Source organism: Tupaia chinensis, unplaced genomic scaffold (assembly GCF_000334495.1).
Source record: "Tupaia chinensis unplaced genomic scaffold, TupChi_1.0 Scaffold000225_1, whole genome shotgun sequence".
Classification (NCBI taxonomy): domain Eukaryota; kingdom Metazoa; phylum Chordata; class Mammalia; order Scandentia; family Tupaiidae; genus Tupaia; species Tupaia belangeri.
This window is the reverse complement of record NW_006159700.1, coordinates 5,482,182-5,495,477: the sequence shown is the minus strand read 5'-3', so window position 1 is coordinate 5,495,477 and position 13,296 is coordinate 5,482,182. Positions and strand designations below refer to the sequence as shown.

Below are 13,296 nucleotides of genomic sequence, written 5' to 3'. Positions count from 1 at the left end.
CATGTGTCCTCTGACAATTAAAGATATTAGAAATAATTAGCTTCGCATGATGTATTAGTAGTGTATCAGTTGTATGGAAAAAGTTTTCAAATTAGATGAGACATCCAGTCTTCCTCAGGATAATTTTTTGGGGTAAAATATTAATATGAGGCCAGCTCTGTGGCAGACTGGTTAAGCAATCTGGATTCCACATGGCACACTGTGCAGCTGAGTCCTGGAAACTGTGGCTTGAATAACATGCCATATGTCTGTATAGCCATATCAACAATCCTGACTGGATGGAGAAATGAAGAAGAGATTGCAATTTGATCATATTCTACTAGGGTGTTCTTTCTCCCTCTCCTTCTTTCTGTGTGTCTTTCTCTATGGTGAGTACGCATGTCCTCTGGCAAATAAAAAAGAATATATATATATATATGTACAATATATATCTGTGTATGAATATGTATATATACATATATGTGCATATATATTAATATGAATATGCCATAAATTGTATGCATAATAGAAATTTCCAAGTTTTTGAAGTCAATTCCATTTTCACAGCATGTTCAAGCAATGAAGGAAACATTGATGAAAATCTGCCAAGTTTTCCTATAATCATCACTGTCCCAGCAGTGCTTTGCTTAATCAGATTAGAGAACAATAAAATGTTATTAGTCATAATTTTAGTTATCATTTAAAATGTTGATGGGTCATTTTGTGGAATGGTGGTTAAGATGGCTGCATATAATGTCGCTGACTGTGCAATTAAATTCTCGGACCTTGAGGCTTGGGAAACACACTGCACTCCTGTGTTTTCATGCCCACAATCTGAAAAGAGAAAGAAATGGAAGAGAAGGGGTACTGCATGACCATTCCTCATGGGGGATGCTTTCTCACTTTCTCTGTCTCTCTCTCTCTCTCTCTCTCTCTGTCACTCTCTGACAAATGCATGCACCTTCTGGCAAATTTTTTTTTTTTTAAATGTTGACCACAGTCCTATTTCATTCACATTTGAATCGAACATCTTCTAGACTAGTAGTTCTTAATTGGTACAGAATTGTTCATTAAATTAAAAAAATGTATTTATACCTTCTACCAAACTTACTGAATCCCTTTGTTTAAGTTTTTGATATAAAAGTTTGTCTCAGAATTATGTGGCACTTCCAGGTTTATTACATTTTTGTCTCCTTTTGGGGGAAATGACTTTACTATAATGAATAAGCTTTGAAAACATTGTAAGAGAAAGAAGTCAGTAATAAATAATCACATACTATGTATGATTCTAATCATCTGAAATCTGGAACACGGAGATCTATTGAGACAGAAAGTAGATTTGTGGTACTTGGGGATGGGGTGGAGCCCTAAGATATGAGCAGTAGAGGATTGGCAGCTGAAAAACACCTTGTTTCTTCTTGAAGTCATAAAAATGTATTAAAGTTGATTGTGAAAATAGTACCACAAAATAATAAATACATAAAATATACTATGCTAATATACCAAAAACTACTTCAAATGGATGATTTATACTGTATGCCAAGTATATATCAATGATATATTAAAAATAGGTTATGGAACTGTAGACCACCACTGAGTGTACAAAACAAATATTGATAAATATTGTGTGTGTGTGTATATATATATATATATATATATATATATCAGGAGTGGTGTACTTTGTCAAAAATGTTGTATATGGTATAATCCTTGATTCAGTTCTTCCACACTGCATGCATACTTTGAAAATCTATGTTGTCCACCACAAATATATACAACAATGAAGTATAAATAAGAAAATATAACTAAAACAAAACAGATAAAAATGTCAAAAGAATGAAAATGCAGCATGCAGATGGCTTCATGGTCTGGATGTTAAGGCAGCTGCATTGCATTTGGCCGACAGCCCAGTCTGGTGGCTTAAGAAACACACCAGGTATTTGTGCATGTGTGCTGAAAATAACAAAAAGAAGGATATGAAGAAGGGATTGTGGCATGACTGTTCCCCACAGGGAAAGCACGCTCTCCTCTCCTCTCTCTGTCACATGCTAGGAGCCTCCATGCCCTCTAGTAAAAAAAAAAAAAAAAAAAAAAAAAATCCTATTTTAGGGAAAAAAAAAAAAAAAAAAAAAAAGTCCTATGTTAGTGAAACAGACTTAAGACTTAAGGAGGTTTATTTTATATTCTCAATTAGCACTCTTGTGCAACTATGTAAATAATTAAGTCAAATCTTATGAGACTAGCAGTTTTTATTTTAATTAGACCAGAGAGGAGGGGAAGAGAGAGAGTAAGTGAGAAAGCGAGCCCCCAGATCTGGGACTCAAAGGCAGTCACCCATATGGGAGTCTGGCACCCTTAACAACCATGCCACTTGCCAGTCCCATGATGATGTGCTTTTAAAACATTACCTTTAAATAATGTTTTCCTTCTTTTTTTTTTTTTTGTATTTGATAGAAAACTTCATAATGAAATAGAAATAGGAGAAGAATCACTGAACATTTTTCTATTTTGAGGCATCTTTCCCCTTTTTTAAGCATAGAAAGGAATTTTTATAAATTGTAGCTTGTTTGGATTTTTCTATCTTGAAAAACAAATGTGTAACTTTTTCTTTATTGGTATTGAATTAATTTACTAGTTTACTGAAGACCATAGATGGATACTATAGATCTACTCACTGATTTTAAGAAGTACCCCACTAATCGATGGGCTAGGGCTAGAGTTTATTTTTATAAATTACTGATCACTCCAGTAAATATGACTGAAAAGTCAACTTTAACTAGTAATTTTAATATTTTCATACCACCAAAAAGGATATATATATATATATATATATATATATGCAAGTATAACATGAGTTATTTTAATTGAACAGAATAACTTGAATGTTTTATAGATAACTGGCAGTTTTTATTAGCAGATGAAAACAAAGAGAAAAATTAAAGGAAGTTCACATTTGAAAAACAACATTTATAAGCAAAAAATTCAGCACAACTACCATTAATTCTATGTACACTGGATTACATTTGAACAAACACTAAATTCCAGAATGAATATGTTATGGATAAATGCACTATGAAATAACTTTAAAAAAATAACAGATCTGAATTTTTAGAAAATTAAAAACAAGAGCCAGCCTGTGGCCTGGTAGTTAAAGGAACTAGAGTTCATATGGCTAACTGTGTGATTTGAGTCCCAGACCCAGTGGCCAGACATGCCCACAATCCTGAAAGGAAGGAGAAATGGAGAAGGCATTGTGGCATGACCATTCCCCACAGGAGGTGCTTTCTCCCCCCTCCTATGTCTCTCTCTCTCTCCTTCTGGAGAGTGCACAGGCCCACTAACTGAAAAGAAAAAAAAAAAAAAAAGAACAGTAAAGTCTTTTGCAAGTAATTGCAGAAAAAAATAGCAAATATACATTTAAAAAGCTAGAAATACCCAACGTTAGTTTTTACCATACAAGTAGTTTTCTATAAACAGCATCAGACTTACTTTGTAAGTTGACACAAAGATTTTAATTAGCCCTTCAGCTTTAGGGGAGTCTAATATTTAAAAATATTACTACTAAATATATATGGGTAAAAAGTTAACACTGCTTAATCATGGACTGACACATCTGAAGACTGTACAATAAATGAACCATGACAATAAAAGAAATCTGAACTAAATATGATGGAATTTTTAAAAAAACTTTAAAATTACAATAGCATTTTAATGATAACACTCTGATAATTCAGTATTTTCCTGTCATTTATGGTTGAGACTAACAGTATGTCTAAAAGAATATTGAGATATTTGAACACTGTCAGCAATGAATTTCAACCTGTATGACTGAATAATAAATAGTTAAAAGTTCAGTTTATTAAAATTAGTAACAGCGTTTGTTCCTTTTAGTGACCGCTTGCTATAAAATTCATAAATCTGAAACTAACTTTATAATGCCCTTACATGCATAGAGACATTATTAATTATAAATATATTAACTGGAACATTTAATATGTTAATTCTTACTAACTTAGGCCATTTTCCTTGGCAATTTTAAATGAATTCTGAACTCTATTACAGCTTAAGACACAACTTATGATAAGTCATTAATATAACCCATTTTAAGCAGATTAGCACACTTTAAAAACACATGCATATAATGACTTCTCCCAAAATTAACTTTTACTAATTTGTCATTCTTGTTTACAGAGAGTTCAGTGAAAAATAGCATCCGACTTCAATGCCATTTTAATTTATTAGCAAAGCAATTTTTTCTGTAAATTTCATTATTCCATTAATAACAATTCTTATTCAATGGTATATTCAAGTTTTTCACTGTTTTATTTGATCAGATACAGTAGATCTATTAAAATGTTAATACATAGCATACGATTTACATTGTATTCCTCTAGCTGCTTTTTTTTTTCTTTAACAATCTGGGACATTTCTAAAGTCATATATCTTCATATAATAAAAGTCAGTAAAGTAATATTTTAATGAGTAAAACCATAAAGGTAGCAGACTGGCATTCATTACAGTAGTTGTTTATAATTTCTGGATTAAAATGTGATTTCATCATCAGAATGAAAAGATAAATGTGTCAAGTACACCTATTATTAAGGTATGTATCACCAAAGGTAATATACTCAGTAAAATAGTGGCCTTGAGTTTTTAAAATAAATAGTTTATGTCTTAGCATAGATGTTTCTGTTTTCTTAGTTCTCAAACAAACTTCTAATACTGACATCTGGTTGTCTTTAAAATATTTACCAAATATAGAATTCTGACTCTATTTTATTATAAAATCAGCCCAAACACAGTATCAGCTATTAACATGCATTACATTGTTGTGTTATGTATTTGCATTAAAAAAAATCTAGGTCATATGTATTTGATTTGAGACTATAACATAGAGTAGTAGAGTATTTACAAGCTCATTTTTCACTACAATTGTTTTACAATCTTCCAAGAAAATAAGAAATCCTTCATTGATTTCCTTCATGTCACATGATTGCTAATTTGTCTACACAGTAGAAATGGAAGGGGCAAAGTTTCTACTTACAAATACAGGGGAACTGATTCCCCTCGCACCTGTGTAAGACAGAAAAATAGCATTGCCCGAGATGTCTTCCTAGTGATACAGAAGTAGGAATGCAAATGATCCATTCTGTTCACCAAGTCCCAAAACAGAAATGCCTTCCCTCCCTGGGTATTACTGATACGTTAGCAAATGAGTAGCTTTACAGCAATTCTGCTCAGTTGCTATTCTTAGAGAAAAGAGTATAAGCCAACAGAGATAATTATATCTTTGTCTGGTCTATTTGAGAGGGTAATTACAAAAAGGCTAGCTAGAATACTTTCTGGGGGGAAAAGTCAATTGCACTAATGAAGATGGAATAAAGATTTAAAAAATGAACAAAAAGATCATTTTCTCTGCATGTTGCTAGCCCTAGTTAGGTCTCTTTAGGCAATAATAGAATCATGCCCACTGTGTATGTGAACTTTTACAGTCTTATTCATTTGTGAACTCATGCAGTGTACGCAGAAGCTGACTCACACCAATTCACAAGTCGATTGTCTTAATCCTTTTTTCCAATTCCACATTCAGAGATGTCAGGTTGGTAGCTTGAAATCAGCCATCGTGGGAGTATTTACTGGCAAACACTACAAATTAGGGCATTTTCTCCCCACATAAAGCTGTCGATAAACATTTATCAATCCATTATTGGTTTCATGTGTAAGTTTTCTTCATGGCATTCAAGCAATTCATTTAGTATAGTCACTTGTATAGTCATGGATCCAAGTCTTTGAGTTAAGAGTGGCACAAAACAGACAACAATCCCGCTGTTTTCAATCATATAATTTTTCTGGTTTCAGGACAACATTTTCAATGTCATGGATGCTTTTTCCATTTAAGTGTTCACTAGGATAGTCATGACTATAGCCTGGAACATCACTGATTGTTGACACTGTGTATGAGGCACTACGAAGGGCCTCGGAGTGAGAGAAGCTGTTTCCAAATTGAATTTTATATTGATTCCAGTTTCTTCTCAGAATTGCTTGAACCTATCAATCAAAAAGAAACAGAACAGGAACAATCCATTAATTGAAATTGAGATATTACATTTGAAGAACAATAAAGCAAGTTTGGTTAAAAACACGCACAGGTGCCCGGCATGAGTTTTAAGCCACTGGGTCCAGGACGCGAACCACAGTTGACTACATGGGAGTCCAGCAACATAGCCATTACGCTAACTGCTGGTCCCAAATTGTTCATCTGTTCCCATACCGAGAGTTGAACCCGGGCCGCCTGGGTGAAAACCAGGAATCCTAACCGCTAGAGCATATGGGAACTGTCCAGGTCTGGAATTCTAGCCACACATTTGCTATGTGGGATCTAGCTGCCTTAAGCACCACCCCACTAGCCTACTCTGTTCACTCTTGATATAGTAATACATTTCTAAGTCCTCCAAATAAAATATTGAAGTTAAGGTAATTTAATAATAATATCTGCATATGTAATATTTTCCACAACAAAAACAAAGGTCAAATAGAATTGTATTCAACTGGAAATTTTAAATAAGAATTCAAAGATTTAAAACAAAAAATGACTTTTGGCCAATTATTTGGAAATTTCTGATGGAAATTTTTTTTTAATCCTAATTTTTTTTACACTTATTGAATTCTCACACTGTTACCAAATGCTGGGCTCACTATACACATAATCTATATAACTAGCTTGGGTCAAAAAATGCAGAATGTAGGTTTGTATAAAAAGATTCTACATAAACATCGAAAAGAAGCTGACAAGAATAAATATCTTCTTAACCGAGAGTCTAGTACTTATAGTCTTAAAAAAGAAAGCTTAAATTTATTTCTTAAAGCCAAAAGACTTTTGAAATAGCTGACTGTTTGCCTTTGAAACATCTACTCTGATTAGGGTCATCACCCTATTTCTTCCTTGCAACTAAATCATCTCAAAAATCATGGAAAGCCAATTTCCTGAACTGTGGGATCTTAGTGACGAACGTTAAAAATAAACCTAATTAAAGACTCACAGGCCTGTAGTCTTCTGTTTGTTTATATTATCCTCTGTAAGGATGTTACATTTTTCACCAGCTTCCTCTAATACAGTATCACACTTGTTCAACAGAACATTAAAGTGGCCGCTCTTAATAAACTTTTAATGAGAAAAATTTAACGGGAAGATAACAAGGAAAATTTCCATTGGCAGGGAAGCTGACTTAGTGTTAGTTAAGATTTATGTTTTTCATTGTGTTATGAATGAGTATTATATGAGCAGTAAGACTAAAGGTTTAAAATAAACATTACAACTATGTATGCCTGTTAACACCTGATAAGAAAGCAAATCTATACCCCTCCCCTCAATCTACATCAACTAAAAATAGTCTATAGAACTTTATATAAAAATCATGCCTCGTTTTTGTTAGAGAATGTGGGTATGGTTTTTTCCAACAATTTTTTTTATGTTTATTTTATTTCTTGATCGAGAGTACATGAGCAGAAGAGAGAGCAAGAAAGAGAAAGAGAGCATCCTCTACTGTATCTAATCACATAGAGATTCGCTTTCTTCAGTTCTCCACATTCTTGGGATCCTGGGCACAGACATGTGTGCCCAATGTGTTTTGAAACCAATCAAGAGATCTGAATCTGCATTCAGGGATCTGGCTTCCAGCACTGCAGTTCGGTTTGCTACCAACTCTGCCACCAGCCTAGCCTTTCAGCAAATCTTTTGTCTGTGTCATAAAAATATCTACCTTTGGGAACCAGCAGTTAGCGTAATGGCTATGTCGCTGGATTCCCATGGAGTCGACTGCGGTTCGCGTCCCGGACCCGGTGGCTTAAAACGGCAGGCGCGTGTGTGTGCATGCCCAAGATCCCGAGAGAAGAATGGAGGAGAAGGGATTGTGGCGTGACCATCCCCTCTGGGGGATGATTTCTAGCTTTCTGTCTCTAATGTTCCTCTCTGTCTGTCTGGCGAGCCCACGTGCCCTATAGAGAAAATCTCTCCAAAAAAAAAAAAAAAAATCTACCTTTAGACATTAAGTACACCCTTCTGATGAATAGAGTTCCTAGTTTATGTTAATAGTACACATGTCTGTCTGAGTGGACTAGGGGTGAGATGAAAGTGGCCTTGTCACAGTTATTTAACTAGTGAAAAATACTAACAGGAAGATATTGACTAAAAAGTAAGTAAAGGCAGGAGGAAAGAAAAAAAAATACAGACATTTAGCTAAAGGCAAGCCAATTTGACCTCATGTGAACGGCAAGAAGGAAACCCTGCCTGATCAAATGATGCTGAGAAGTATATGACTTAGTTAAAATCATTCAAAATGCATCTGGTAGCTGTTTCTTTGTGTTATGACAGTTAGAAAGCAAAGAGGCAATAAGACACCAGAAGGAGAGATTATAGTATTTCTTAAGATGAGAAATGAATCATATCCAACCAGGGATTGTATCTCTAGAGATAAAGAAAAGTGGATAGATAGTAGAGATGTGAAGGACTGAAGGATTTGGCAACAAACTGACTCAAAGATTTTGTATTAGTATAATTTTCATTGCCAAAATTTTCTCAATTTTAGAACCTGGCAGAAGATCAAAGTTCTGTATCTCTTCAGCTTACACAAATAGAATGTAACAGGAGTGTTTGGCATTAGTTTAGATATTCTCTGGGCACTTTCTCTAAATAAAAGAGCCAATAAGAGATTTTGATTCCAATATTATTAATATTTCCATTTGTATGTGTACTTTTGAAAATGAATGATACGACATGTATTAATAATGAATCTATAATATACTGAGCAACACTGAAGTTAAAATATGGTTATGAAAAGTTTATATTCCTTAGCTTACATTAATCCTTGTGAGACTTCTAACTTTCTTTTTTTTCTTTTTTCTTTTTTTTTTTTGAGAGGGTTTTTTTTTTTGTTTGTTTGTTTGTTTTTTTGCTATAGGGCACGTGCGCTCGCCAGACCGAGAGAGAGAGAGAGAGAGAGAGAGAGAGAGACAGTGACAGAATGCAAGAAATCATCACCCCCCAGGGGGGATGGTCACACCGCAATCCCTTCTCCTCCATTCTCCTCTCGAGATCTTGGGCACACACGCACATGCGCCAGGCGTGAGTTTTAAGCCACCAGGTCCAGGACTCGAACCACGGTCGACTACATGGGAGTCCAGCGACATAGCCATTACGCTAACTGCTGGTCCCACTTGTAACTTGTTTTTATCTCTCTTTAATAATGGTAGACATGGAAGCCAGCATGTGGCTTGGCGGTTAAGGGTGATGGACCATCACATGGAAGACTGAGGCTCAAGTCCTGGACCTGGCAGCTTCCTTTCTCACTTTCTCGCTCTCTTGCTCTGTCCATCTCTGGTCAAATTTTAAAAATAAGTAAATAAAGTTAAATAAAATAATTTTTAAAAAATATTAGTAATTGTAGCTATGACTTCTGGAGGCTCTAAACATCTTCCAAATAAGTAGGGTTAGGAAATAAGTAGCATTTCTGTGTTTATTATACACTGTCATTATAAAATATTTCACTAGTGATTATGCTTTGAATATTTACAAATTGTACAGGAAGGAGATGCATTGGCTTGAAAAATTAGAATGGAATGCTTTAATTTGTAACATAGCAATGTTCTGGAGGACTATTTAGGAATAAAACCAATTTTTGTAGATACAGACTATGCATTTCATATTCCATGCATGTTCTTTGATATGTCATCTGTATCACTCTCATCTAATTGTTACATCCTACATAGGCATCATATAGGATAATCTCATTAATTGAACATAATAATACATTTGTAGAAGTATACAATAAATACTACTTGAATTTTATCATCAAAACAAATTCTTTTTCTAATTGCTTTCTCTGTCTATCCTTCTCACTGACTTCAGTCACTCTTGTTCTCTGTATAGTAGAAAAATAAAGTACCACTTAATAGTATAAGTAATAGTATAAAATATAGTTTAATGTGTTTGACAGTTTTATACTGTTTTATAAATAAGTATATTATAACTTACACCTATACTTTGAAATAATAATATATCTTAATTTTTATTTAAAATTAAACATTGAATTTTATTATACATCAAGATAATGAGAATGTTTCTCAAGCAAGGGAAAATGATATTGTATGTTTCATAAATACAATTGATAACCAGTGTTGATTTTTTTTTATAAGAATGATTCTAATAAAGAGATGTCAATGGTTCCATGTGTTCTCTACCTGAAGTTTTGTAGTAACCTTCACAGTTATCAAGTGTCCACATTTCACTCTGTTGCTAACTGTATTTCTAAATTTTGTCGAAATCCTTCCAGTGGTTAAAATTTGTAAACTAGATTAAAAACATGCAAAGCGCAGTCAATATAGTTCGAACTACTGAGCTATTACAAGATTAATATGCATGAGAAATATGGCACCGATGTTTAAAATATTTGCAATTGCCCAAGTGGAAGAGTATGGATAAAAATGTAAAAAATAATCCTACGACACATTACCATGTTATAAATTAAAGCATTCTATTGTAATTGTTCAAGCCATTGCATCTCCTTCTTGTACAATCGAGAGTTTAATTTTGAAAATCCTTTAGAATCCACTTTAAAACTCTTTCCAAAGGCCACATGTGGGGCAGGCATGAAAGAGAAAGGGAGAAAATGAGCCAATCCCGTTTCCTATTACAGTGGGTACTCTATGAAGTTAACAATTGTCTGGCATTGTATGTGGGACAAAGTCTAGACTTAATAGGCTTCAAAAAGTAAGTCAAAGTTACATGAATAGGGACCAGCAGTTAGCATAATGGCTATGTCACTGAACTCCCATGTAGTGTACTGCAGTTCGAGTCCCGGACCTGGTGGCTTAAACTCATGCTGGGTGCATGTGCTTGCGTGCCCAAGATCCAGAGAGGAGAATTGAGGAGAAGAGATTGCAGAGTGGCCATCCCTGCTGCGGGGTGATTTCTTGCTTTCTGTCTCTCTGTTTCTCTCTGTCTTTCTGGTGAGCGCACGCGTCCTATAGCAAAAACCTCTCCACAAAAAGAAAAAAAAAAATTATATGAATAAAAATTACTCATGGAATATTTTAGAGTCAGACTGATTTTTCTCTTGCCTTGATCCCCAAGTCAATCTGAGCTTTCATGAAGCGAGTTGCACGTATGCAAAGATAGGCTGTGCCCCCAACCTGATGAAAAAAGAAATTGAGCGTAATGGCTATGTTGCTGAGCTCCCATGTAGCTGACTGAGGGTCAGCCAGTGGCTTAAATTTACACTGGGTGCGTGTGTGTGCGTGCCCAAAATACCAAGAGAAGAATGGAAGAGAAGGGATTGCAGTGTGGCCATCTCCCCTGGGGGATGGTTTCTTGCTTTCTATCTCTCTGTCTCTCTCTGTCTTTCTGGCGAGTGCACATGCCCTGTAGCAAAATCCTCTCAAAAAAAATAAAAAAGAAAAGAAATTGAAATTGAAACAGTGTCTGTAGGGGAGTTTATAATTCTACCTCATTTTAAATGAAAAATATACTGAAAATGTAAAAGAGTAAAAAGAATAAATTTAATTAGCATACCTCTCCATTAAAGAAGCAGAAAATTGTAGAGACCAAAAGACCCTGTTAAAAAAAAAAAAAAAGATCAGAATCCAAATGAAAAAGATACATAACTAACCTGTTGCATAAACAGTCAATAATAAAACCAAAGCTATACATCAATTTAATGCCGAAATTCTCAAGTTGCCTTCTTAATGTCAAGAATGCCATACCTGGGGAACCAGCAGTTAGCGTAATGGCTATGTCGCTGGACTCCCACGTAGTCAACCGCGGTTTCCGTCCCGGACCCGGTGGCTTAAAACTCACGCCGGGCACGTGTGCGTGCGTGCCCGAGATCCAGAGAGGAGAAAGGAGGAGAAGGGATTGTGGCGTGACCATCTCCCCTGGGGGGTGATTTCTTGCTTTCTGTGTCTATGTCTCTCTCTGTCTGGCGAACGCACGCGCCCTATAGTGAAAATCTCCCCCCCCCCAAAAAAAAAGAAAAGAATGCCATACCTGATAGTGCATAAGGATGTGCATGATGTAGTCAAAAACCTCCTCCGCAATTCTTCCTTCAGGTCGCCATGGAAGCAGCACAAATTCAATGCCAAGCAATGGCACCAGGATAAGGGTGGCTCTCACAGCTTTCATGTAGAGATTGGATTCCGCTTGGTGGGTAACTTTTAATTTGGTGATGAGAACACGTACAATATTTAAGAGGAAAAAAAGATTCACCTAAAAAGAAAATAAGATGGCACGTGAAAATCATTTCATACTTAGTATTAAGAAGCATTATTGAAGGATTCTAATTTTATAAATCTACCATATTTAAACATACAACAGCATATTCTATAAAAATGTATAGTTGCCTCACACACACATTTGTATTTCTTAAATTGTAATTTACTTATTTAATAAGTACATCAATTTTAATAAATGTAAGCTTTAGAAAAGTAAAATTAGGCTGGAATTGCTGGGTTATATTCAGAGAAATATTTGAGTATTTTTCTCAGCTCATTTTCTCACACAATTTTTTGAATTTTTCTCTTGGTCAAAAGCTAAAAGTTTTGAACATTTGTAGGTCAAAGAAAATAATTATTTATAACAAATTCTAGAATTTTCCTTTTTTGTATTTTGTTTTGCTTTAATATGCTAAGGGAGCATCTGTGCTTGCTGGAGAGAAATAGAGGGAAAGTGAGAAATCACCACCCCCAGATCCCTGCTGGGAGCAGGGTGACACCACAATCCCTTCTCCATTCTCCTCTTGGGATTCTGGATGCACACATGCACCCGACATGCTTTTCAAACTGCTAGTCAGGGGTGGCTGGCCGTGTGGGAACGAGTCACCTTAACCACTACACCACCACCAGGCCCCAAATGCTAGTTTTTAAAGCATTGCTGGTTTTCTGTGTCCATACGATACACTTCCCAAATGTATTTTATACCATAATAAGTATTTTCATCTTTTTGGTTTATCCTTCTTATGTTTATTTCTGTAACACAAATTCTTACTTCTTGTTGTAATAATAATCTTTACAATAACTTTCCAAAATATTAATGTAGTCTTCTTTATCCTTTTGAGGAGATGGAGTCAGACACTTGAACCAGCTGTACTCCACTTAGATCATCCTAGAGCTAAAATCATTTGGGATCTTGTAGAGCTTTCCATTAATTACTCCCTGCAATCGTATATTTGTCATTTACTGTGTCTTAACAACTTTTCCCAAAGGAGAACATTCCCTTTGAAAGGGAAATGAATCTTCAAAAATGAAATGTGAGTCGGAAAGCAGAGT

General features: G+C 35.0%; 1 protein-coding gene and 1 non-coding gene across 2 annotated transcripts in view; both read right to left on the bottom strand.

Moving 5' to 3' along the window:
• Positions 1-3,534: 3,534 nt before the first annotated feature.
• Positions 3,535-13,296, bottom strand: part of CALCRL (calcitonin receptor like receptor) — a 41,391-nt gene continuing 31,629 nt past the window's right edge. Inside the window, exons 12-14 of the mRNA XM_006147848.3 lie at positions 12,020-12,238; positions 11,546-11,587; positions 3,535-6,027 (exon numbers count right to left, since the gene is read on the bottom strand). Coding sequence (XP_006147910.1) covers positions 5,812-6,027; positions 11,546-11,587; positions 12,020-12,238 — 477 coding nt within the window. The 3' untranslated portion in view covers positions 3,535-5,811. The remainder of the gene's footprint in view (positions 6,028-11,545; positions 11,588-12,019; positions 12,239-13,296) is intronic.
• Positions 6,242-6,313, bottom strand: TRNAE-UUC (transfer RNA glutamic acid (anticodon UUC)). The gene has a single exon. It is a non-coding gene; the product is annotated as a tRNA-Glu (tRNA).